The sequence below is a fragment of the Borostomias antarcticus genome (assembly GCF_949987555.1).
Source record: "Borostomias antarcticus genome assembly, chromosome: 30".
Lineage (NCBI taxonomy): Eukaryota > Metazoa > Chordata > Actinopteri > Stomiiformes > Stomiidae > Borostomias > Borostomias antarcticus.
In genome coordinates this window covers 6342075-6366418 of record NC_140263.1, presented here as the reverse complement: position 1 = coordinate 6366418, position 24344 = coordinate 6342075, and the positions used below count along the sequence as shown (strand labels likewise).

Genomic DNA, 24344 nt, shown 5'->3' with positions numbered 1-24344 from the left:
GCTGGGCTGAGGGGACAGAACCCATCATACAGCCCCGACAAAGACCCGCGGGACAGATCCATGAATGGCTCTCCTCCAGCCACGCCTCCCTCCCCAGCCCCGACCCTCCCCCCTCCCTCCCTCCCTCCCTCCCTCCCCTCCCCAGCCCCGACCCCCCTCCCCAGCCCCGACCCTCCCCCCCTCCCTCCCTAATCGGTCTGGTCTCGCTATGAAAGACCACTTCATTAATGATAACTGGTTGTCAGGGACAACCATGGCTACTGATGAATAAACAAACGGAGGACGTGACTCCGCCCCAGGACCAACTATCAGCTCCTCTCTCCTGTCTCTCCTCTCCTCCTTCTGTTACTCGCGGTCACCATGACAATGCAGCTCTGTCGTTGCGAGGTCAGAGGTCAGAGAACATCTGGGCTTCTCCGTCTCCTTTAATTCTCACATTAATCCTGACGAGACTCCGCCCCCGAAACAAAGACATTCTGAAGAGAGAGAGAGGGAGGAGAGAGAGAGAGAGAGAGAGAGAGAGAGGGGGGAGGGGAGAGAGAGAGAGAGAGAGAGAGAGGGAGGGGGAGGGAGAGAGAGAGAGAGAGAGAGAGGAGGGAGGGGGGAGGGAGAGAGAGAGAGAGAGAGAGAGAGAGAGAGAGAGAGAGAGAGAGAGGAGAGGGGAGGGGGAGGGGGGAGGGAGAGAGAGAGAGAGAACCACGCTAGGAGAAGAGGAGAGACGTAGAGAGAGAGAGGGAGAGAGAGAGAGAGAGAGAGAGAGAGAGAACCATGTTAGGAGAAGAGGAGAAGAGGAGAGAGAGAGAGAGAGAGAGAGAGAGAGCGAGAGAGAGAGAGAGAGAGGCTGTCACTGTGCTGGGAGAGAACTTGAAGAAAGAGAGGAATGAAGAGAAAGAGGGGGATGAAGAGAAAGAGGGGAATGAAGAGAAAGAGGGGGATGGCAGGAGAAGCCGACCCCCTGCTGAGCAGAGGACTTTGGGGAGGGCGAGAGAGACATGATGGAAAGTCCCATATAGGTTGGGTTTTCACCGACTACATCCGAGCGGTGCCCACTGAGTGTGGAGATGTGCAAATGCCGCTCAGCCGAGCTGTTCTGGGACAAGATGATCCAGCCCTTAAACACAGACCCTGAGTCAGTTTATACACCCCAACACCACAAGACCAGCACCTGACTAACATCAGCCTGGCGGCAGGTGGGGTGTGCTGCATATTCACTGTCCATGGGGTCATGTAGCACATAGAGGTCTAGTGACTTTAGATTAGATTATCTTCTACATGAGAGTCCCATAGGAGGAGAGAGAGAGAGAGGCTAACTGACACGTAGCATAAAGTATGTTCTAGAGGTTTGACCCTAGAGGTTTGACCCTAGAGGTTTGACCCTAGAGGTTTGACCCTAGAGGTTTGACTTCTACTTGGTGCGTCCGAGCCTAGACCAGGGATTGGCGTGATTGGCTGATTGACTTAATATATACGGCTCTTATTAAAACAGTCTTTCTTAAAGTATCGATACTTTAAAGTTGGGTATTGTACCGTTTTTGACGATAGAGTATCGCGGTACTTTCCTAGTATGGATACACCGTGCAACACTAGGGCTCTGAGCCAAGTTAGAACCCAAACTAGGAACCGTCCTTCCAGAAACATGCCTGGGGTCAGCTGTGATGACATCACCATACTGAAGAACAAGCAGGGCTTTTATCTGAGGAGAATCACAAGACAGCACAGCGTCACACACACACACACACACACACACACACACACACACACACACACACACACACACACACACACACACACACACACACACACACACACACACACACACACACACACACACACACACACACACACACACACACACACACACTCACACACACACACACAGGACTACGCCCTGGGTAGGCTTCTTAGCTACTGTGTGATGTCATCTTCAGGAAGACCAGATAACTTGAATAAGCAGTTAAGACTGTTTGCTTTAAAATGATCAACATTTCTCTCTTTAAGAATAACCAGCTTCAGTCCCCGTGAGGAGGGAGAGGTGAGGCCAGGGAGAGCTGAGGCCAGGGAGAGCGCTGAGGCCAGGGAGAGAGCTGAGGCCAGGGAGAGCTGAGGCCAGGGAGGCCGCTGAGGCCAGGGAGAGCGCTGAGGCCAGGGAGAGAGCTGAGGCCAGGGAGAGCTGAGGCCAGGGAGGCCGCTGAGGCCAGGGAGAGCTGAGGCCAGGGAGAGCGCTGAGGCCAGAGAGAGCTGAGGCCAGGGAGAGCTGAGGCCAGGGAGAGCTGAGGCCAGGGAGAGCTGAGGCCAGGGAGGCCGCTGAGGCCAGGGAGGCCGCTGAGGCCTGGGAGGCTACTGAGGCCAGGGAGAGCGCTGAGGCCAGGGAGAGCAGAGGCCAGGGAGAGCTGAGGCCAGGGAGAGCTGAGGCCAGGGAGGCCGCTGAGGCCAGGGAGAGCTGAGGCCAGGGAGAGCTGAGGCCAGGGAGAGCTGAGGCCAGGGAGAGCTGAGGCCAGGGAGAGCTGAGGCCAGGGAGAGCTGAGGCCAGGGAGAGCTGAGGCCAGGGAGAGCTGAGGCCAGGGAGGCTGCTGAGGCCAGGGAGGCCGCTGAGGCCAGGGAGAGGTGAGGCCAGGGAGGCCATGGCAATCAGAGGCAGATAATTGCTGTGGAGGGAGGGGCCGGGGAGGACATGCATGTCTCCGTCACTAATTTACTGCCTCCAATGTAAAGCCCTGAATGTGGGAGGGGCTCAGACCAGAAGACATGTGAATGAGCAGCGGTTGACCTTCTAGACACGACGGTGGTTAAGAGACTCGGCTAGAAAACCATCTCTGAGCGTCTACCAGCCTCACGCAGCCACGCGGGGTAAAGTCTGCTGGGATTAATAATCAATAATACGGATTTACACCGTAAAAACACATCTGACACCGGTCAGGAGGGGCAGGAAACACGGCTGTTTGTGTTGATGTTTTCAGGACCGTAGGAAAGTCAGATGCAGATTCCTTCATGTTTAGTCTGAAAGGTTTTTATATTCCTGCTCATCACACTAGTGAGGGTAACAGGGGGAGGAGCCATCAAAGCAACTGATTTAAGAACAGGTCTCAGAGCTGTAGCTCCTCTAACACCGTCGGTTCAACCATGTTGATGCAAGTTCTCTCCTGCCCGCTCCGCCTGGCGTGATGATGTCATGGATGACAGAGCTGCCCTCTCCGCCTGGCGTGATGTCATGGATGACAGAGCTGGGACTCATTAGGAGAGAGGACCCATGACCCATGACCCATGACCCATGACCCATGACCCATGACCCGGCAGGGCCTGATTCAGATCACCTCAGTTAGCAGGTATGCAAGGAGGAACTACAGGATGGAAGGGGGATGTATGGGGGGATGTATGGAGGGATGTATGGGGGTATGTATGGGGGGATGTATGGGGGGTGTATGGGGGGTGTATGGGGGGATGTATGGGGGGATGTATGGGGGGTGTATGGGGGGTGTATGGGGGGATGTATGGGGGGTGTATGGGGGGTGTATGGGGGGTGTATGGGGGGTGTATGGGGGGGTGTATGGGGGGTGTATGGGGGGTGTATGGGGGGATGTATGGGGGGATGTATGGGGGGTGTATGGGGGGATGTATGGGGGGTGTATGGGGGGTGTATGGGGGGATGTATGGGGGGATGTATGGGGGGTGTATGGGGGGTGTATGGGGGGATGTATGGGGGGTGTATGGGGGATGTATGGGGGGTGTATGGGGGATCTATGGGGGGTGTATGGGGGGTGTATGGGGGATGTATGGGGGGTGTATGGGGGATCTATGGGGGGTGTATGGGGGGTGTATGGGTGTATGGGGGGTGTATGGGGGGTGTATGGGGGGTGTATGGGGGGTGTATGGGGGGATGTATGGGGGGTGTATGGGGGGTGTATGGGGGGATGTATGGGGGATGTATGGGGGGTGTATGGGGGGTGTATGGGGGGTGTATGGGGGGTCTATGGGGGGTGTATGGGGGGTGTATGGGGGGTGTATGGGGGGTGTATGGGGGATGTATGGGGGATGTATGGGGGATGTATGGGGGGTGTATGGGGGGTGTATGGAGGGGTCTATGGGGGGTGTATGGGGGGTGTATGGGGGGATGTATGGGGGGATGTATGGGGGGTGTATGGGGGGTGTATGGGGGGTGTATGGAGGGATGTATGGGGTGATGTACGGGGGTAAGTATGGGGGATGTATGGAGGGATCTATGGGGGTAAGTATGGGGGTGTATGGAGGGATCTATGGGGGGTGTATGGAGGTGTATGGAGGGATCTATGGGGTATGTAAGGGGGGATGTATGGGGGATGTATGGAGGGATCTATGGGGGTATGTAAGGGGGATATACTGTATTTATATACTTTACTATATAGAAACAGACAGGCCAGCTACAGTACAATATCAAGAGATTTTATTTTCTTTCATTCCATTGTAATTCGGATGACTGACAATCTGACATGGGACACGTAACGCGCTGGGTGTGTTCCCTCGACCTGCTCACAAGCATGTCCTCCAGATGTGTGTGAACCCTTCTCACTGCAGGCCCGGCCAGGGGTATAAAACACACTCACCCCGCTGCTGGAACAGTAATGAAGAGTCATGGAGAAAACTCTGGACGGCTTATGAGCACCCAGGCACCAGATCTCCCCCCGCTGCCCCCTACCCCCGCTGCCCCCTACCCCCGCTGCCCCCTACCCCCGCTGCCCCCTACCCCCCCACGCTGCCCCCTACCCCCGCTGCCCCCTACCCAGGCTCCTAACATTCATCATGAGACCTAATACACATTTACACACAACCCTAACCCTAACCCTAACCCTAACCCCCGCTGCCCCCTACCCAGGCTCCTAACATTCATCATGAGACCCTAACACACACGTCCCCCCAAAAAACACTCTGCTGGTGTTTAACTTCCATTTACTTGCTCAATACCAAAGACCTTGAAATGAAAGACTGTTGAACAAGCTGTTAATGTGATGAAACAAGACAGGTAAGAATGAGCATGAGGAACCTCCGCTGAGAACCCACTAGAACAGGAAACTACCTCTGAGAACCCACTAGAACAGGGAACTACCTCAGCATGAGAACCCACTAGAACAGGAAACTACCTCCACATGAGAACCCACTAGAACAGGAAACTACCTCAGTCTGAGAACCCACTAGAACAGGAAACTACCTCCACATGAGAACCCACTAGAACAGGAAACTACCTCCACATGAGAACCCACTAGAACAGGAAACTACCTCAGTCTGAGAACCCACTAGAACAGGAAACTACCTCAGCATGAGAACCCACTAGAACAGGAAACTACCTCAGCCTGAGAACCCACTAGAACAGGGAACTACCTCCACATGAGAACCCACTAGAACAGGGAACTACCTCAGCATGAGAACCCACTAGAACAGGAAACTACCTCCACATGAGAACCCACTAGAACAGGAAACTACCTCAGTCTGAGAACCCACTAGAACAGGAAACTACCTCAGCATGAGAACCCACTAGAACAGGAAACTACCTCAGCATGAGAACCCACTAGAACAGGAAACTACCTCAGCTGAGAACCCACTAGAACAGGAAACTACCTCAGCATGAGAACCCACTAGAACAGGAAACTACCAGCCTGAGAACCCACTAGAACAGGAAACTACCTCAGCATGAGAACCCACTAGAACAGGAAACTACCAGCCTGAGAACCCACTAGAACAGAAAAACTACCTCAGCATGAGAACCCAACAGTTCTAAAGGTTCTCTATTCTGTAGAGCTTGAACAGTTAAAGGTTCATCTATTCGACGTGCTTCAAATCAAACATCGTAAATTTCATTATGACAGATTCCAAAAACTCAGAAGAGCCAAGAGACAATTATGTGTGGAATCCCTGTCTGATAGGGTTAGAGAGAGACCAGCTGATAGGCTTGAAGAGAGACCAGCTGATAGGCTTGAAGAGAGACCAGCTGATAGGCTTGAAGAGAGACCAGCTGATAGGCTTGAAGAGAGACCAGCTGATAGGCTTGAAGAGAGACCAGCTGATAGGCTTGAAGAGAGACCAGCTGATAGCCTTGAAGAGAGACCAGCTGATAGCCTTGAAGAGAGACCAGCTGATAGCCTTGAAGAGAGACCAGCTGATAGGCTTGAAGAGAGACCAGCTGATAGGCTTGGAGAGAGACCAGCTGATAGGCTTGAAGAGAGACCAGCTGATAGGCTTGAAGAGACCAGCTGATAGGCTTGAAGAGAGACCAGCTGATAGGCTTGAAGAGAGACCAGCTGATAGGCTTGAACAGAGACCAGCTGATAGATAGGCTTGAAGAGAGACCAGCTGATAGGCTTGAAGAGAGACCAGCTGATAGGCTTGAAGAGAGACCAGCTGATAGATAGGCTTGAAGAGAGACCAGCGAGGAGTCTCCTAAAGAGAAACATACGGGTGCTAGATGAGATTAGCGGGTTACTGAGCACCCTGCAGTGTTGACTACAAACAAACTGCTTAGCAGGACAACGCTCTCGGGGAAAAAATGTACTCCATGTTCAATGTCATATGTGTATGTGTGTGTGTGTGTGTGTGTGTGAGAGAGTGTGTGTGAGTGCGTGTGTGTGCTTGCCTGCTTGCTTCAAATAACAAAACCTCCACAATTTGAACAAGTTGAAACTAGATGCAGGGCTTCAGGTTTCCTCATTTAAAGAACAGTCAAATATTTCTCTGGTCCCCAATGCGCCTTAACGTATGAGTTATAGCACAGTAATAATATGAGTTATAGCACAGTAATAATATGAGTTATAGCACAGTAATAATATGAGTTATAGCACAGTAATAATATGAGTTATAGCACAGTAATAATATGAGTTATAGCACAGTAATAATATGAGTTATAGCACAGTAATAATATGAGTTATAGCAAAGTAATATGAGTTATAGCACAGTAATATGAGTTATAGCACAGTAATAATATGAGTTATAGCACAGTAATAATATGAGTTATAGCACAGTAATAATATGAGTTATAGCACAGTAATAATATGAGTTATAGCACAGTAATAATATGAGTTATAGCACATATCCTCATCCCCACCTATCCACCCACAGTAGATCCTCATCCACACCTATCCACCCACAGTAGATCCTCATCCACACCTATCCACCCACCGTTGGTCCTCATCCACACCTATCCACCCACCGTAGATCCTCATCCACACCTATCCACCCACAGTAGATCCTCATCCACACCTATCCACCCACCGTAGATCCTCATCCACACCTATCCACCCACAGTAGATCCTCATCCACACCTATCCACCCACCGTAGATCCTCATCCACACCTATCCACCCACCGTAGATCCTCATCCACACCTATCCACCCACCGTAGATCCTCATCCACACCTATCCACACACCGTAGATCCTCATCCACACCTATCCACCCACAGTAGATCACACAGCTGGTCACGGCCGCAGGGCCCCATCGAGCTCAGCCATGTTCTTGTGTACTGGACTTCCAGTCCCACAGGCTGTCCGGCGTCACCACAGCTGTCCAGGCAGCCCAACCTCCGACTGACAGGCAGGATTACCCCCTACTGATGATGTAACACCACAGCAGGCCGCGGGTCACTGGCCAGACCCACGCTGGAGGCGGAGGCTGGACACCGAGCCGTCATTGGCCAGATAACAGAGCCGGTTGATTGGACACCCCTTGCTTCAGCTGCCCCTGTGTGACCTCATCGCTGCCATAGGCCTCCGAACTTAGGATTGCTTCATGCTGAACTCTTGACCTTGTGAAGATAAGCTTTCATGCTTTTTCAGAGAGTGCTCGGGCCAATATATTGTCATATTATATTGGTAAATATTATGTCTGTATATTGTCATATTGGTAAATATGTCTGTATATTGTCATATTATATTGGTATATATTGTTAGCTCCCCATTTGTAGTGGAGTTGGATCTGGACCAATCAGAGCACTTGCTCTGGACTCTCACAATCATTAACAGATGAGGGGAGGAATTCCTCTACCAGTAAAAAACCCATTCATTTCCAGGACGTATTTCCAAACATGCCAGCGCATTACAACACCGGTGCAACGTGCAGTCAGGCTCAGATTAACCCTGATTCATGACCCAATAATACATGATAAAGGTGATAAACCCTCCAGAGTTCGCCATGGAAACCATTACACTTAAACTTTTTTAATCTTTCGGTTTTACACATTTTTTAGAAAGGGAGCTCATCCCTTCACATGCAGAAGGGTTAGGTTAGGGGCTGGGACACACACACTGACACACACACTGACACACACACTGACACACACACTGACACACACACTGACACACACACTGACACACACACACTGACACACACACACTGGTCCCAGAGGTCACCTGAACGCAGAGACAACTAGTTCACAGACTGACCCTTCTGAACTCTGACCCTTCTGAACTCTGACCCTTCTGAACTCTGACCCTTCTGAACTCTGACCCTCCTGAACTCTGACCCTCCTGAACTCTGACCCTTCTGACCCTTCTGAACTCTGACCCTTCTGACCCTTCTGAACTCTGACCCTCCTGAACTCTGACCCTCCTGAACTCTGACCCTTCTGAACACTGACCCTCCTGAACTCTGACCCTTCTGACCCTTCTGAACTCTGACCCTCCTGAACTCTGACCCTTCTGAACTCTGACCCTTCTGAACTCTGACCCTTCTGAACTCTGACCCTTCTGAACCCTGACCCTTCTGAACTCTGACCCTTCTGAACTCTGACCCTTCTGAACTCTGACCCTTCTGACCCCCAGCTCCCAGACCAGAGTCTCTGGTTGGTTCAGGTACTCAGCGGCTTCGTTAGTTACTAAGTTAGTTTCCAGCTAGTTCACTTCTAGAACCCTTCATACATAACAGCCACTGTCTGGAACTGCAATCATTATGAAATACTACTGAAATACTACCCTGTTACTGCTCAGTCTAATACTACCCTGTTAGTGCTCAGTCTAATACTACCCTGTTAGTGCTCAGTCTAATACTACCCTGTTAGTGCTCAGTCTAATACTACCCTGTTAGTGCTCAGTCTAATACTACCCTGTTACTACTCAGTCTAATACTACCCTGTTACTGCTCCGTCTAATACTACCCTGTTACTGCTCAGTCTAATACTACCCTGTTAGTGCTCAGTCTAATACTACCCTGTTACTGCTCAGTCTAATACTACCCTGTTAGTGCTCAGTCTAATACTACCCTGTTACTACTCAGTCTAATACTACCCTGTTAGTGCTCAGTCTAATACTACCCTGTTACTACTCAGTCTAATACTACCCTGTTAGTGCTCAGTCTAATACTACCCTGTTAGTGCTCAGTCTAATACTACCCTGTTAGTGCTCAGTCTAATACTACCCTGTTACTACTCAGTCTAATACTACCCTGTTAGTGCTCAGTCTAATACTACCCTGTTACCGCTCAGTCTAATACTACCCTGTTAGTGCTCAGTCTAATACTACCCTGTTACTGCTCAGTCTAATACTACCCTGTTACTGCTCCGTCTAATACTACCCTGTTACTGCTCAGTCTAATACTACACCGTTACTGCTCAGTCTAATACTACCCTGTTACTGCTCAGTCTAATACTACCCTGTTAGTGCTCAGTCTAATACTACCCTGTTACTGCTCAGTCTAATACTACCCTGTTAGTGCTCAGTCTAATACTACCCTGTTAGTGCTCAGTCTAATACTACCCTGTTACTGCTCAGTCTAATACTACCCTGTTACTGCTCAGTCTAATACTACCCTGTTAGTGCTCAGTCTAATACTACCCTGTTAGTGCTCAGTCTAATACTACCCTGTTACTGCTCAGTCTAATACTACCCTGTTACTGCTCAGTCTAATACTACCCTGTTAGTACTCAGTCTAATACTACCCTGTTAGTACTCAGTCTAATACTACCCTGTTAGTGCTCAGTCTAATACTACCCTGTTAGTGCTCAGTCTAATACTACCCTGTTACTGCTCAGTCTAATACTACCCTGTTACTGCTCAGTCTAATACTACCCTGTTACTGCTCAGTCTAAACATTAGCAATTAAAAAAAAGAAAAAAAAGCATAATCGTGGTTTAAAAATAAATACTTTTTTTCTCTTACTCTCCTTGGCGAGCACATCACTTACTCCGTTTTTTACGAGAATACGATGCGTTTAATGAGTTTTCTTGATATCACCAGCTGACTATCTGCTGATCAAGCACCCTGGGGGGGGGGGCGTAATCCCGCCAGACGTGTGTGTGTGTGTGTGTGTGTGTGTGTGTGTGTGTGCGTGTCCCGGCATCCAGCTGACAGAGCTGCCGGGGTTCGTCCACCCGGGGGTGAAGTGCTCTGATGACGACAGAGAAGTAATGCATCATGGGAATGAGTTCATGGTTCCGTTTGGCAGATGTTTGTTTCAGTGGGTTTATCAACCGCATATGAAGCACTTCCATGGTTTTCATTACAGCCTGGTCTGGGGGGGCGGGGCGGGTGGGGGGGGGGCTCTGGGGGGGCGGGGGCGGGGTTCGTCCTCCTGTGGGACTCTGGGGGGGCGGGGCGGGGCGGGGGGAGGGGCTCGTCCTCCTGTGGGACTCTGGGGGGGCCGGGCGGGGCGGGGCGGGGCGGGGGGCTCGAGCAGAGATTCAATCATGAGCATGACGCCCAGAGATGCTCCTCTACGTTATACCAGGACCACAGCCCTACTAGAGACCCAGTTATACCAGAACCACAGCCCTACTAGAGACACAGTTATACCAGGACCACAGCCCTACTAGAGACACAGAACCAGGACCACAGCCCTACTAGAGACACAGAACCAGGACCACAGCCCTGCTAGAGACACAGAACCAGGACCACAGCCCTACTAGAGACACAGAACCAGGACCACAGCCCTACTAGAGACACAGTGATACCAGGACCACAGCCCTACTAGAGACCCAGTTATACCAGGACCACAGCCCTGCTAGAGACACAGAACCAGGACCACAGCCCTACTAGAGACACAGAACCAGGACCACAGCCCTACTAGAGACACAGAACCAGGACCACAGCCCTACTAGAGACCCAGAACCAGGACCACAGCCCTACTAGAGACACAGTGATACCAGGACCACAGCCCTACTAGAGACACAGAACCAGGACCACAGCCCTGCTAGAGACACAGAACCAGGACCACAGCCCTACTAGAGACACAGAACCAGGACCACAGCCCTACTAGAGACACAGAACCAGGACCACAGCCCTGCTAGAGACACAGAACCAGAACCACAGCCCTGCTAGAGACACAGAACCAGAACCACAGCCCTACTAGAGACACCAGGACCACGCCCTGCTAGAGACACAGAACCAGGACCACAGCCCTACTAGAGACACAGAACCAGGACCACAGCCCTACTAGAGACACAGAACCAGGACCACAGCCCTACTAGAGACACAGTGATACCAGAACCACAGCCCTACTAGAGACACAGAACCAGGACCACAGCCCTACTAGAGACACAGAACCAGGACCACAGCCCTACTAGAGACACAGTGATACCAGGACCACAGCCCTACTAGAGACACAGAACCAGGACCACAGCCCTACTAGAGACACAGGCAGCTTCTAGTCTGCAGGTTTGTAGTAATGAATGTGGGGAAACGCATGTGACTTTGAGGATTTTCTATTATTTCTTTCCTTCTTTTTCCTGAGGCAAATGAGCGTCAGCATCGGTGATGGGGGCGCTCCCGCCCTGACGCACGCTGCGCGGCCCTCGGCCCTGGGAAAGGGGAGCGACTACAAGGGAAAGCAATTCATTAAACGTCCAAATCTTTTGTTCTGTCACACAGAATAGTAAATGAAGACATCTACGATGAGCGCCGCCTTTGTCTGCCGTTTAGAGCAGAAATGGCCGTGGGGAGTCAAGGTTTGTGTGTCTGAGCAGGTCAGGACCATGGATCTTACTTTCAGACAGACTGTCTCATCTAGAGGAGATTCTTCTGAAGTACGAGGCCTAATAACTTCACCACGGCCATAAACTAGGCTAAATGAAGTCATGTCCCAAACGTAATGTCAGCAGTCCACGAGACAGAGCTGGTCAGCCCTGGTCCATTAGTCCAGCGGTCATCTGATCCTGCCTGCAGGTCAAAGAGCACGATCTAGGGTCGAGGGTGAGGAGCCCCAGACCAGGTGTGGGAGTGTATAACGCAACGGGAGCTACTCTCACACGCTGACCCCTGATGGGACCTGAGGCCCCTGTGGGATCCGCCCCTTCCACGGATAACCGACCAATCACGCCGCCCATCTTCAGCTGTGTCCGGCTCAGAAGAACCCCAAACACAAGCAGGCCGAGCGCTCACTGACCAGACCAGCAGGGGTACTGACCAGACCAGCGGGGTACTGACCAGACCAGCGGGGTACTGACCAGACCAGCAGGGGTACTGACCAGACCAGCGGGGGTACGGGCTGGCGTGTGACTGACGCTTTTGTGGTACAAAGCTGAGAGAACGCAGGGAAAGAAGGTTCTAGAATGGTGCAGCGCTGTGGAGAACGTGATTGGGGGTCAGCAGCGCTGGTCAGCAGGGCCAGGGGGATTGTGGGTACCTGAGGAGAGAGAGGTCACCTGACAGCAGCAGGCTACCTGGGTTACGCAACAAAACACGGATCACTAAACAGCATGATGGGCCTAAGTCACTGGGTAAGACAGCCTAAGAATCACAAAAATACACAACTTTTATGAACAGCTCTTCAAAAGACTAATAATGAGACAGAAAATATGCCATTCATGTGAGATTTTCCTTTTTACACATTTTTGCCAAAACCGGTTTACTGGATTGCCGCTGCATCAAGCAACCTGGCTGGTAATCAGGGCCAACTTGAATCAAACCAGCCCACAGAAACACACCCGACATGGGATGAGCCTGATCTAGGGCTGAACCAGGGCTGAACCAGGGATGAACCAGGACTGAACCAGAACTGAACCAGGGCTGAACCAGGACTGAACCAGGACTGAACCAGGGTTGAACCAGGGCCGAACCAGGGCTGAACCAGGGCTGAACCAGGGCTGAACCAGGGATGAACCAGGACTGAACCAGGACTGAACCAGGGCTGAACCAGGACTGAACCAGGACTGAACCAGGACTGAACCAGGACTGAACCAGGACTGAACCAGGGTTGAACCAGGGCCGAACCAGGGCTGAACCAGGACTGAACCAGGGCTGAACCAGGACTGAACCAGGACTGAACCAGGACTGAACCAGGGCTGAACCAGGACTGAACCAGGACTGAACCAGGACTGAACCAGGGCTGAACCAGGGCTGAACCAGGACTGAACCAGGGCTGAACCAGGACTGAACCAGGGCTGAACCAGGACTGAACCAGGATGAACCAGCTGGGCAGTGAAAGTGTTGTTCACCAACGAACAGCAGAGGGATGTTTCATAATAAATGATAAATGCTCAGTTCTCTAACCCAGACCTCAGAGAGAGAGATGACATCTTCTAACCACAGGCTCCTAAACCCTCAGATAAAGACACCGGACACTCAACCTGTCATTCCTGGAACCATTAAGCAAGAACTAAATCTCTAAATTACCATCTAACCTCGTATGATGAGAGCAAGTTGAATACTGACTCAGCAAATGAATGAGGACTTAGATACTAGTCGAGGAGCTAGAGAAGAAAATCTCTGGTTTAAACAGCAACATTGGTTCCGTGATCAGACGAGAGGACAGGTTGAGCATGGAGGCCTATTCTGTCTTAACACACCCCATTTAGATCTGCACCCCATCTAGAAACCTAACCAAGCGAAACATCTTTATTCGGGGTAGATAAAAGCATCGTTCCTCCTCTGAACGTCTTTCTTACCGATATCGACCCCGTTCTTCTGCTGGAGTCCCAATGAGATCCTCCCAATCCTCCTCTTCACCAATCCTCCTCTTCACCAATGCGGAAAATGCTTGTTCATCACCTGCGGAGCCGTGGAAGAGACGGGTCCCTGGATGAACCAAACCTGCGGTCCCGGAGGAGGAGCAGATATTTAGAAATTGCAAAACTACGACTACAGAAACCCTGGAGCGAATAGAGTCTGTGCTCGGGGTTAGAAGAGAGAGAGAGACCCGAACCAGAGAGAGAGAGACCCGAACCAGAGAGAGAGAGACCCGAACCAGAGAGGAGCGGAACGGAGCCTGGGAGGAACTGGAGGTTTGACATGAGAATCCTCCCCCTGGTTATTACATCTCAGTCATGCCTCAACAGCGACACCTGGTGGTAGAAATACCTCCCATCTCCCCCATCAATAAGAGAATTACAGATCAACAAAATAAGCATAATTCTTGTGCTTTTGAATGGAAGCAATTCACAATGGATGCAACAACAGCGTTTTTATTCAATATATAATGACAGCTTTGCCCGTAACGCACATAATACACTATACAGTGTAAAACGACGCCACAGCCCAGTTCCATGACAATCAGCCAAGGGAAACTTGGAGAGGGAGCTGAGGATTCATTTGCTCTCATGGAAACCCATCAAATAATCAACCAGAGACATAACATTAAAAAAGCGTCTTAACTCTGATTTAATGACCTACTTTGTGGCTCGAGATGTGGTTGATGAAGAGGGTAGAGAGGAGAGAGAAAGAGGCAGAAAGTTCAGCCTAACATAAAAAAAATAATAGTTTATTCCCCTGGATGTATCTAATGTATGTAATATGTATCTGTATATGTATCTAATGTATGTAATAAGTATCTGTATATGTATCTAACTGAAGCCCCGCCCTGGTAGGCATGTGTGCACACACGCTTCTCAGAAACAGATCTGTAGACAGGAACACGGTCCCCTACCAGGAAGAGTCTCCCAGGAAAGCACCCAGGAATGAAAGCACACAGGAATGCCCCAGACGACATGACATCCTGCTCCACACGGCCTGCTCAGATCCTCTAGTCAAGCTGCTCATACCGCCCAGCAGGATAGCAGGGGTTCAACCACCGGCTGGGTCTCAATCCGCGGGTTTAAACACCTTTTCTCGTGTCCTTTCCCCCGTGACCTGTCTGATGGAGGTAGTGTTGTGGTGCTTCCACCCCTCAGAAGCAGCAAAGCTGGGGAGGCCAGATGAAAGTGTTGGTAGCCTAGTTTACACACCTCTTATGTAAAGACTTGACAATCTGGATATGCTTGTCACAATTAAACCTGATTTAGCAGGATGAGCTGGTTCCCACCCTGCAGTCCAGAGACGTCGCTTTGAAGCTCAGACAAAGTTGTTTCGCAATAGTATTTTTAAGCCGTAGAGACATGACACTATTTCTATTTAACTTATCTGGCTTTAGCTGTCAACAGCACAGAGGTCTGAATGACATGCAGATGTGGGTGATTGAACACACATGGGTGGGTCTTAATGAATGGTAAATTGACGGTAGGCTACTTATATAGCGCTTTTATCCAGTTTACAATGAAGGCCTCTCATTCACCCATTCACACACATCAATGGCGGCAGCTGCTGCAAGGTGCTAGCGATGCTCATTGGGAACAGTTTGGGGTTCAGTGTCTTGGCCAAGGAGGACACGTCTACATGTGGACAGGTCATTGGACGACCCGCTCCTCCTGAGCTACAGCCGTCCCTCATAATACTCTATAGTCATCCTGAGACAAGATTAATCTACTTGACAGGAAAGGGTGTGGGCCTCCAGATTCACATCAGCATAATCAAGGAAACCACTGAAGACTATTAAGACGGACCCATCCAGACGACCTTGGCACCTATAGAAGCAGGGGTAGTGCAGCGCTGTTATGTAATGCTCTCAGGTTACTGCTCTGCTGCAGAGGGGCTGGCAGACTGATGGACGCACTGCAGATTCACCCTGCAGGGTTAGAAACATCCACAATATGAATGAATGACAAAATCACTCAAGGTTGAATAGGGGTCATTTGTGTTTGAATGGATGTACTGTCCACGGAATGCCAGAAGAGGCTGACTCATACAGTATTAGGACTGAAATGCAGTAGACAAGCTGAACACAGTATTCCATGACAATGAATGGATTATTTAATTAGCTCAAAACAGACACGGAGAGAACATGGCCTAGCTGCTAGACTCCAGCAGATTCATGTGATCAGAATCCCTTTGGCAGTGGAGAATGCATGTGGCACCAAACATAACCAGCCAGGTGGGCCTACTGCATTCGCCCATAGGATACGCAAATTTACAGAAAGATAAAACCATTGCTACTCACGGACACGGTCGCCACCTGGTGTTCATATTGTGTAACAACAGTCAAATGCACATTACATCATCAATTGTATATTTTTTGTTGGGATTCAAGTCTAGAAAGTTTAGGGACATTTTTAAATGTGATAACTAATCAAAATGTAAAAAGGGCTTCATGACATTCCTACGTATTTATCTTAAATATTGTAAAATGCAGATTTCTGTTTGGTTAATGACACATTCTGAAATCTATCAATCAGTCAATCATTTGAGCAAGAAATACAAATCCACACATCAGTTTAGGCATTTCATTCATCCAACAATAAATCAACACGTACATTCAGTAGCAGCGGCAAATAAAACAGAGGTCTATTTACAAAGCACTGTGAGCGCTCATAAAGAAATCAATAGCTACCACAGTTCTATGATGGATTCACAGTCACAAGTCCTCATATCACACCTGCCAAGACACTGAACACAAGGACATCAACCTCAAATCATGAACACATGAATATCGATCTCAAAAATACTGGTATTCATTCAAGTAGTGAAAACCGTCCCATTGTCCTCGGTGACCACCGCTCGTCTCCAGGTGACGTGGTCTGGACAGCGTTGCAGTGGCACCGTGACAAACCTGGCTGGTGGTGAGTCTGTATTGTTTCTGTCAGCATTTTTTTCGGGGTTCATCAGAATAGGGGTGATTCTCCAGGAGGAGGCTCTCTCTGGGTCGAAGCTCTGTGAGAACACAAGTAAACAAACTCACTTGTTCAGTTCGGGCGAGCAAATCTAATCCTGCATTCTAATACTGGGCCTTATTATAGCACCAAGACAATCAGTAAAAATACACAGCAGAAAGAACTTACGAATCTTATCTTCTGCCACATGCTCAGCTTGAATGACCGTTTGACGAAGAAAAGTTTCCACATCTGAACCCATTCTAATCATCTGTAAACATATGGAATGAATACAAGTCTGTTCAAGTTATGCAAATGAGCTCATAGTCTAGACACATGACAGTATGTTCATAGAGAACTCTGTTCCTGCAGTCGTGTTTGGTTCTGCAAACCGCAGAACCTTGGGAGGATCTGACACACACACACACACACACACAAACACACACACACACACACACACACACAGAAGATACTTTAGAAGATGTATTGCCATAATGTCAACAATGACAGCCAATGCCGAAATTCTGTTTAAATTAAAAAGGACCCCTTTGATCGCCAATCATGATCCAGAAAGGGGGTTCTGCACTATGATGCAAAATATCTTCTGATTCTGATCTCAACAACGGAGATGTTGGATGTGTAAACTTCAGACCCGGGCGATGTGAGTTTATCAGGCTAACATTGACATGATACCTTCTGTATGTTCTCTTCCGAGGCTTCATCCTTGTTTTTTCTGAATTCCTCATTTATCTTTAACCTCCCAGCTGCAAGGGACACAAATACATGAAACATGACATGAATGTTACACAGTAGACTATATATATATATAGTGTCCACCTTCACATAAAAGGCTATAACATGCCCTTAATGTAGGTTACTTGTCCTATTAGAGGCTAAGACTGACTGCACATTATAGAATGCATCCAGAAACAGTTTAAATCTACAGTATGATCAAATATCATTATCATCATCATCATCATCATAGTTTTACAGCAGCAAAGCACACAAGCATCCTCTTTAGGGAGGTCAACCTGATAAAGCTCTGTCGTCATCTTTGAACACATCCATTCTTGTCCTGTGCAAAGCTTTGAACACTCTCAGTACCTACACACAAACACAGAAACACAACAATGACAAATTACATTTGCTTAATAGCTGCTACTACTACAGTACTAAACACAATTCTACCTAACTAGCAGAACAATGCAGAACAATGTTAAACATGTGAGCTGATTTATCCGTATTTAGCGTATAATGTAGCTTGTGTAGTCATAGATTAAACACATGTTTGAAAGCTTTATGGGATAAGATCTAATATAATGATAAAACATCTAGACTTTTCCAATACTCACCTTCACACGAGTCCCCATCTTGACGTCTAAAATGACTTCCGGGTTTCCTGTGCGGAAGTGTGAGAACAGCCAATCCAAACACGGGCTGCCTTATTTTAAGCCAATCGTTGTTCAGTATTATGTAGCATGGAGGTAGTGGCTAGTTCCCATAGCTGCAGAGACCGGTCAAACCTTAACCCAAGCCCTAAACTAAACCCTAACCTTCCAACCCTTACCTAAACCTAACCTTGACCTTAACCTTTAACCTTACCCTTACCTTAATTTAATCCCAATCCCAAATTTAACCCTAACCTTAAAGTCGCACTGAAATTAAAAAAGCATTCTGTCCCATTTTGGTTCACATAATTGGTCATAATGTTCACCTATTCAACGATGTATGCCATAAAATGTACAAAATTCTACTTTTGTTGTAATCTTATATCAAAGTATATAATTTCTTACTTCCTGGAAAACGGTAGGTCACGTGCAATGACGACAACAGGTACCTTCGATTTTAGGCCAATAATCTCACGACATCCACCCGTCAATCAACGCTATCCTCCTATCGAATCTGTCTAAAGTTCTTAAAACCCGCCCACTTGTCAATGTTCCAATCAAATTCCTCTAAACGCATGTCCCACCCTCATAGCTTGTTTGCGTCGGAAATACGTCAAACTACGGAAGTTAGATGATCTCAAACATAGAAGTATATATGTCTATGATCTCAAACGTCCGTTTCAGTGCGACTTTAACCATGGAGGTATAATATAAACGACTTTGACCCTAAATGGTCTCTGCGTCTATGGGAACTAGCCTTTAACATGTTTGGACTCTGAGCTCTGGGACTCCGCCCCTTCTTCCGGCTAGAGCCTGTAGAGCCCGCCTCCTACTTCCGCTTGCTTTATTTACATCGTACATCTCCTCGCATCATCATCATCATCATCATCATCATCATCATGTTCTCCTCGCATCTTCTTTTACAATCTTCCTCTCGGTGTTCTGCCTGGTGATGTGATGCCTGTAGTCTGTAAGCACTAGGATGATGACATGGTGATGCACACTCTCTACAGTAGGTGGCGGTATGACTATGCACCTTTAAGCTGCTTGCGATCCGCCATAAACCCAAGGAAGAAGAAGAAGAAGAAGAAGAAGAAGAAGAAGAAGAAGAAGCAGAAGCAGAAGCAGAAGAAGAAGAAGCCCAGTCTCCCAGCGTGCAGAGAGAGAGAGAGACTCAGCCCAGCCCAGCCCAGTCATGTCTGACGAGACCAGTAAAGCCCAGACCGCTCAGCCCGGGGGAGACACAATCTTCGGGAAAATTATCCGCAAGGAGATTCCTGCTCAGATCTTCTTTGAAGATGATCAGGTGTGCATGCATTAATGGAAATCTTTCATGCCAGACATACAGCGACCATTAGCTTGCTGGCTAGTTAGTTAGCTAGTAGCCTGTTAATCAACATGTAGCCTTAACGGGAACACTGGATTACATGTTTATCCCAATTCCTGGCTTCCCTGGCATGTTCCCTGGGTTCCCTGGCATGTTCCCTGGGTTCCCTGGCATGTTCCCTGGGTTCCCTGGCATGTTCCCTGGCTTCCCTGGCATGTTCCCTGGGTTCCCTGGCATGTTCCCTGGGTTCCCTGGCATGTTCCCTGGGTTCCCTGGCATGTTCCCTGAGTACTGCACAAAACAGAAATACTTTAACTTGTACTAGTCAGATACTAGGGGACATAGTATTGTGTACATGTCCTTTAATGACGATTTGTGTTTTGTGTTTCAGTGCATTGCCTTCCACGATGTTTCCCCCCAGGCCCCCACTCACTTCCTAGTGGTCCCGAGGAAACATATTGTCCAGCTGTCTAAAGCAGAGGACTCTGATACAGCAGTAAGTAACGTTGTGACTTGTGTCGGAGGTGTGTTGAGTTGTTAGTTACTGCAGGGGTCTCTGGGAAGCTACGGGTGTTCAGTGTGCGCTGCCAACACTAGAGACCCAACCCAGGGTCATATGATCCCATTATAAAAACGGATGAACTGATCGAGTGTGTGGGTTGAGCTGAGCTGGAACCACAGACCGGTGTTAATATGACTGCCAATGTTGACTATCTGCAGTGGCGGCCATGACCAGCAGATGGCGTTCTTCGCCTCTAATTGGCCTCGGTGCCCAGAACCACGATGACTCACACACTCTGAACAAGGGGCTCAAAACATACTGTACTTGATATTCATATTATGCATAAGATGCTCAAGCTCTTTCACGACCTGCTCATCTTGAAGCCGCAGTGTCGGTGGATCGGTGTGTCACACTGTCGCCTCACAGCAGGAAGGTGTTCTGTTGAGTTCTCCCTGTTCTCACTCAGGTTCCCTCCACATAGAACCCCAATATACAAAAATATGTTTAAGAAAACATGAGAAGAACACATATTGTTCAGTCCTGTACCTGACCAGGACCTAGACTGAGCACCTGGTCCCCAGGCACCATGAAAGATGGCTGCCCACTGCTCCTGGCTGCCAATGGAGGAGGACGGCTTGGATGGGGGAAATGCAGAGGATACATTCCACTGGCAACCGCTGAAAATGCATGTGTGTGTGTGTGTGTGTGTGTGTGTGTGTGTGTGTGTCGCCACTCACTCACATGTGTGGCCAATATGTTTTCGGTGCTGTGTGTTTGTTAGTTTGTCTGAAACAAACCGTTTTCCCTTCATACCAGAAACCAAAACGAAAGCACCCTTGAACAACCAACTACTGATGTACTGACCGTAGATGAGATTTCGTTTTAAGATGTATTGCGGTTCAATATGCACTTGCCATGACACAGTTGCGTCTACAAGTTTGCTGTATCAAGGCAGCAGTCGAGTAAGACCGTTTTCACAGAGCACCTCAAACCACGTATCCATCCTGATTTACTATGACAACATTTCAATCACTAAAATCTTACATACTGCAGCTTTAAACAGGAAAGACTGACTCTTTCACAAAAAGGATTTCCCCCGTCAGCATGTTAATATGATACGAACATCCATCTCATCATGTTAAGATAATAGGAATATGTATGCCCTCATTTTGAGTGTTGTTTGTTTGTTTGTTTGTGTGTTTGTTTGTCGTCTCTCCCCGTCGCGCTGCAGCTGCTGGGACACCTGCTGACCGTGGCCAGGAAGTGTGCGGAGCAGGTGGGGCTGCCCAAGGGCTACCGGGTGGTGGTCAACGACGGGGTGGACGGCGGGCAGTCAGTCTACCACCTCCACATCAACGTGATGGGAGGACGCCAGCTGGATTTAAATGTTTACGATGGAAAGGGAATTGAAGTGGATTGCAACTTAATGGAAGTGGTATTGCGAGCTTGGCTGTTTGCATTCAGGGCTGGTAGTGACGCACAGAGGTGTGTAATTATCCCTGAGCTTCAAGACTGGAATCGTTCATTTGGCTTTTTAATTATAGACTTTTCTGTTTCCATTGGTCTTCTTTGTTAAGACCTGGTCATTAGCATGTGCATTAATAAATTAAAGGTCTTAACAATATTCTTGAGTAATTCCATTTAGGTCCACTTAACCCAGCAGTCTGAAACATGATCACGTTACATGAATACCTTTTACGTAAATACCAGGAATTTACATAAATACTGTTTGCTGTGCTCCAGGGAGGCATGCGGGTATTCATACATGATGACATCATTGAAAAGGCTTTTACATGTACAGGCCATCATTGGGTTATAAACACTAAATCCTACTGGGTTGTGTTCTTGTTATCACTGCATGTCAAGAATATCAACAGCCTTTTGAGGCTGTAAACTTGCTACTAAACATCCCTGTGCAGTCGTCCTGTAGCCTAGGACGTGGATCCGTGTTGTTGCATCCCAACAGGCAGACGGATCAGAGTCAGAGTCCATAGAGAGAAGAGCTCCGGTAGTTCTAAAAATAGCTGGGCTGCAGTGCGCATGTCCGGCCACCAGGGGGCCAGTGAGTCGGCATGCTGGGCTTCCGGCTGGTGTTGAGGAGAAGACATCAGTATTTGAAGTCAGGTGCCAGACAGGCTCTTATCTCCTCGCACTATTAATATGCTAATTTAAAACAAGTTTGCCTTTCAACAACTCATTTGACTTCTCAATCATGCCTATACGAGCAAACGGCTATTTATGGAAATAATTGTACTGCTTCCACATCCACTTTTCTTCTGTCTGTCTGTCTGCCTGTCTCTCTCTCTCTCTCTCTCAGCTATCTTCACCTCATGACTCAACAGTTCGGTGTTTGAGGCAGTTAAGAAATATATTATGGATCCATATCAATCATCACCACCTGTGAATAAATTGGAAGTAAACTAAATCCAATCAGTTTTACAATGTCTGAACCAGATTGCCTCTAGATTGCATTAGGCCTAGGCTACATTCATTCAAATTTGTTTTGTACAGAGGCATGAGAATCAGCTCTCAGGTAGTACTGCAATTAACATTAGTAACCTAACCTAACCCTAAATAAGCATTAGTTAACGGTTAACTAATGTTTTTGTGACCCTTATTGTAAAGTGTGACCAATGAACCAGTGAGTATGACTCATTGCAAGATGTACTGTACATGATTCTCCAGTAGAGACCGCTACTGTTGATGAGTCATTCTTCTAATCGCTTGTCCTTACAATATCTTTTTTATAGTTCAATATCTAACTTTTTTATAGTTCAATATTCACCTTTACTTGCTATTAGTTAACATAAATAACATTAGTAAATGGTCAATAGAGACAACTGACAGAGTTAACTGTTACTTAATGCTTAATAATGCATTAACTAATGCTTATTAATGTACCCTTATTGAAAAGTGTTACCGGTTCATTACATCGTGACTCCAGTCCTGTACTGGTTCATTACATCATGACTCCAGTCATGTACTGGTTCATTACAGCGTGACTCACTGACTACTCAGTATGTGACATGCAGCACCAGGGAGAATGAGCCCCTGGACTGACTGTATGCTAACGTGAGGAGACACCCAGCCCCCCCCCCTCTGGGAAGATCTGACCACAACTTGATTCACCTGTCCCCAGGTACACGCCTGTTGCTAGGCAGCAGCGAGCCACCAGGACTGTGGAGGTGTGGACGAGAGAACCTCTCACTATTCACGCACTGAGATCATTTTGAAGTTCCATGTGGAATCTTAACACCCAATGACTTTTTCCAAGTGAATTGATCGGTCAGCGGGCAGTGCTTCATACGCTTGGATCCATAATCTGGAATTTAACCTGCCCTGGAGCAGGTTAGCTCGGCAGCATCAGTTACCATGGCGATATAGCACGGTGAAAAGGAGGAGGAGGAGGAGGGACAGAGCCATCCTGGGGGGGGGGGGCTTGTGACTAAGTGAAAAAAATCTCACTCCAAACTTTTGGTCACACTTGGCGGCCTGCTGGCAGGACACAGTATGTCTGTCTGCAGGGCTGCTGTCCGATGTGGTGATTAGCTACACGGGCGCCCCCCAAGGAACAGTCCTGTCAGCTTTCCTGTTCACCCTCTACACCTCCGACTTCAGCCACAACTCTAGACCATGCCACCTCCAGAAGTTCTCAGACGACTCCTCTACTGTCTATCTATCTGTCTGTCTGTCTGTCTATCTGTCTGTCTGTCTGTCTGTCTAATCTCATCACCATCACATCCATGTAATGTACTGGTTCCTTAGAGCATCTCTTATCACCATCATCTCTTGTTGGCGTGAGTCAGACGTTGACTTGTAAGATTATGCCAAACTAATCTTTGAATCATTCCTAATCTTTGAAACTCATTTGCTGTGCTGTCTCTGAAGTTGGGTTTCTCTGTAATGATTCTTTCCTTTGACATTTACCAATCACTTCCTCTCTTTAGAAATAGTTTTCTTTGTGTTCGCTCTCTTTGATCGTCTTGATGACATTTTAGAGGCTGATACAAAACTCTTTTTCAGGGCCACGTCAGTCTCTCTCTCTTGGTTTCTTAACAAAATAACTTTTTTTCTAAGCGTTTTCAAGTTGTATAAATCTTCAACTCAGGTCTTCAGTTGCTCTGTGTTTCCATGAATAACCCTTGAGATGTGAGAACATTCATTCTCCAGCCTGTCTTCTGGTCCCGACGGGCGGATGTGCTTCCTGTATTGATCCTATGTGCATGGCACCGCTCGTCTGCTCTCTCCTCTCCGGCTGCTCTCTCCTCTCCATCTCTCCTCTC

General features: G+C 48.3%; 3 protein-coding genes across 7 annotated transcripts in view; 1 reads left to right on the top strand and 2 right to left on the bottom strand.

Annotated features, from left to right (window-relative positions):
• The window catches only part of cdc42se2 (CDC42 small effector 2), a 29233-nt gene extending 15157 nt beyond the window's left edge, over window positions 1–14076 (bottom strand). The window contains exons 1-2 of one of the 5 annotated variants that reach the window (XM_084460203.1): window positions 7430–7487; window positions 7172–7210 (exon numbers count right to left, since the gene is read on the bottom strand). The gene's annotated coding sequence lies outside the window, so the exon portion shown is untranslated. Of the gene's footprint in view, window positions 1–7171; window positions 7211–7388; window positions 7529–13832 lie in introns of those variants that run through there. The other 4 variants (XM_084460206.1, XM_084460207.1, XM_084460205.1 and 1 more) reach the window with 4 other exon arrangements.
• Window positions 14077–16023: 1947 nt separating this feature from the next.
• On the bottom strand, window positions 16024–18214 carry lyrm7 (LYR motif containing 7; the record flags this gene model as incomplete). Its single annotated transcript, XM_084460064.1, has 5 exons — window positions 16024–16905; window positions 17034–17115; window positions 17538–17608; window positions 17876–17948; window positions 18197–18214. 5 exons carry the CDS (start codon window positions 18212–18214, stop codon window positions 16835–16837), a joined length of 315 nt encoding a protein of 104 aa, XP_084316190.1. The 3' UTR covers window positions 16024–16834.
• Window positions 18215–19225: 1011 nt separating this feature from the next.
• On the top strand, window positions 19226–21637 carry hint1 (histidine triad nucleotide binding protein 1; the record flags this gene model as incomplete). The annotated part of the gene is made up of 3 exons (XM_084460186.1): window positions 19226–19538; window positions 19951–20055; window positions 21293–21637. Exons 1-3 carry the CDS (start codon window positions 19428–19430, stop codon window positions 21635–21637), a joined length of 561 nt encoding a protein of 186 aa, XP_084316312.1. The 5' UTR covers window positions 19226–19427.
• Window positions 21638–24344: the final 2707 nt, after the last annotated feature.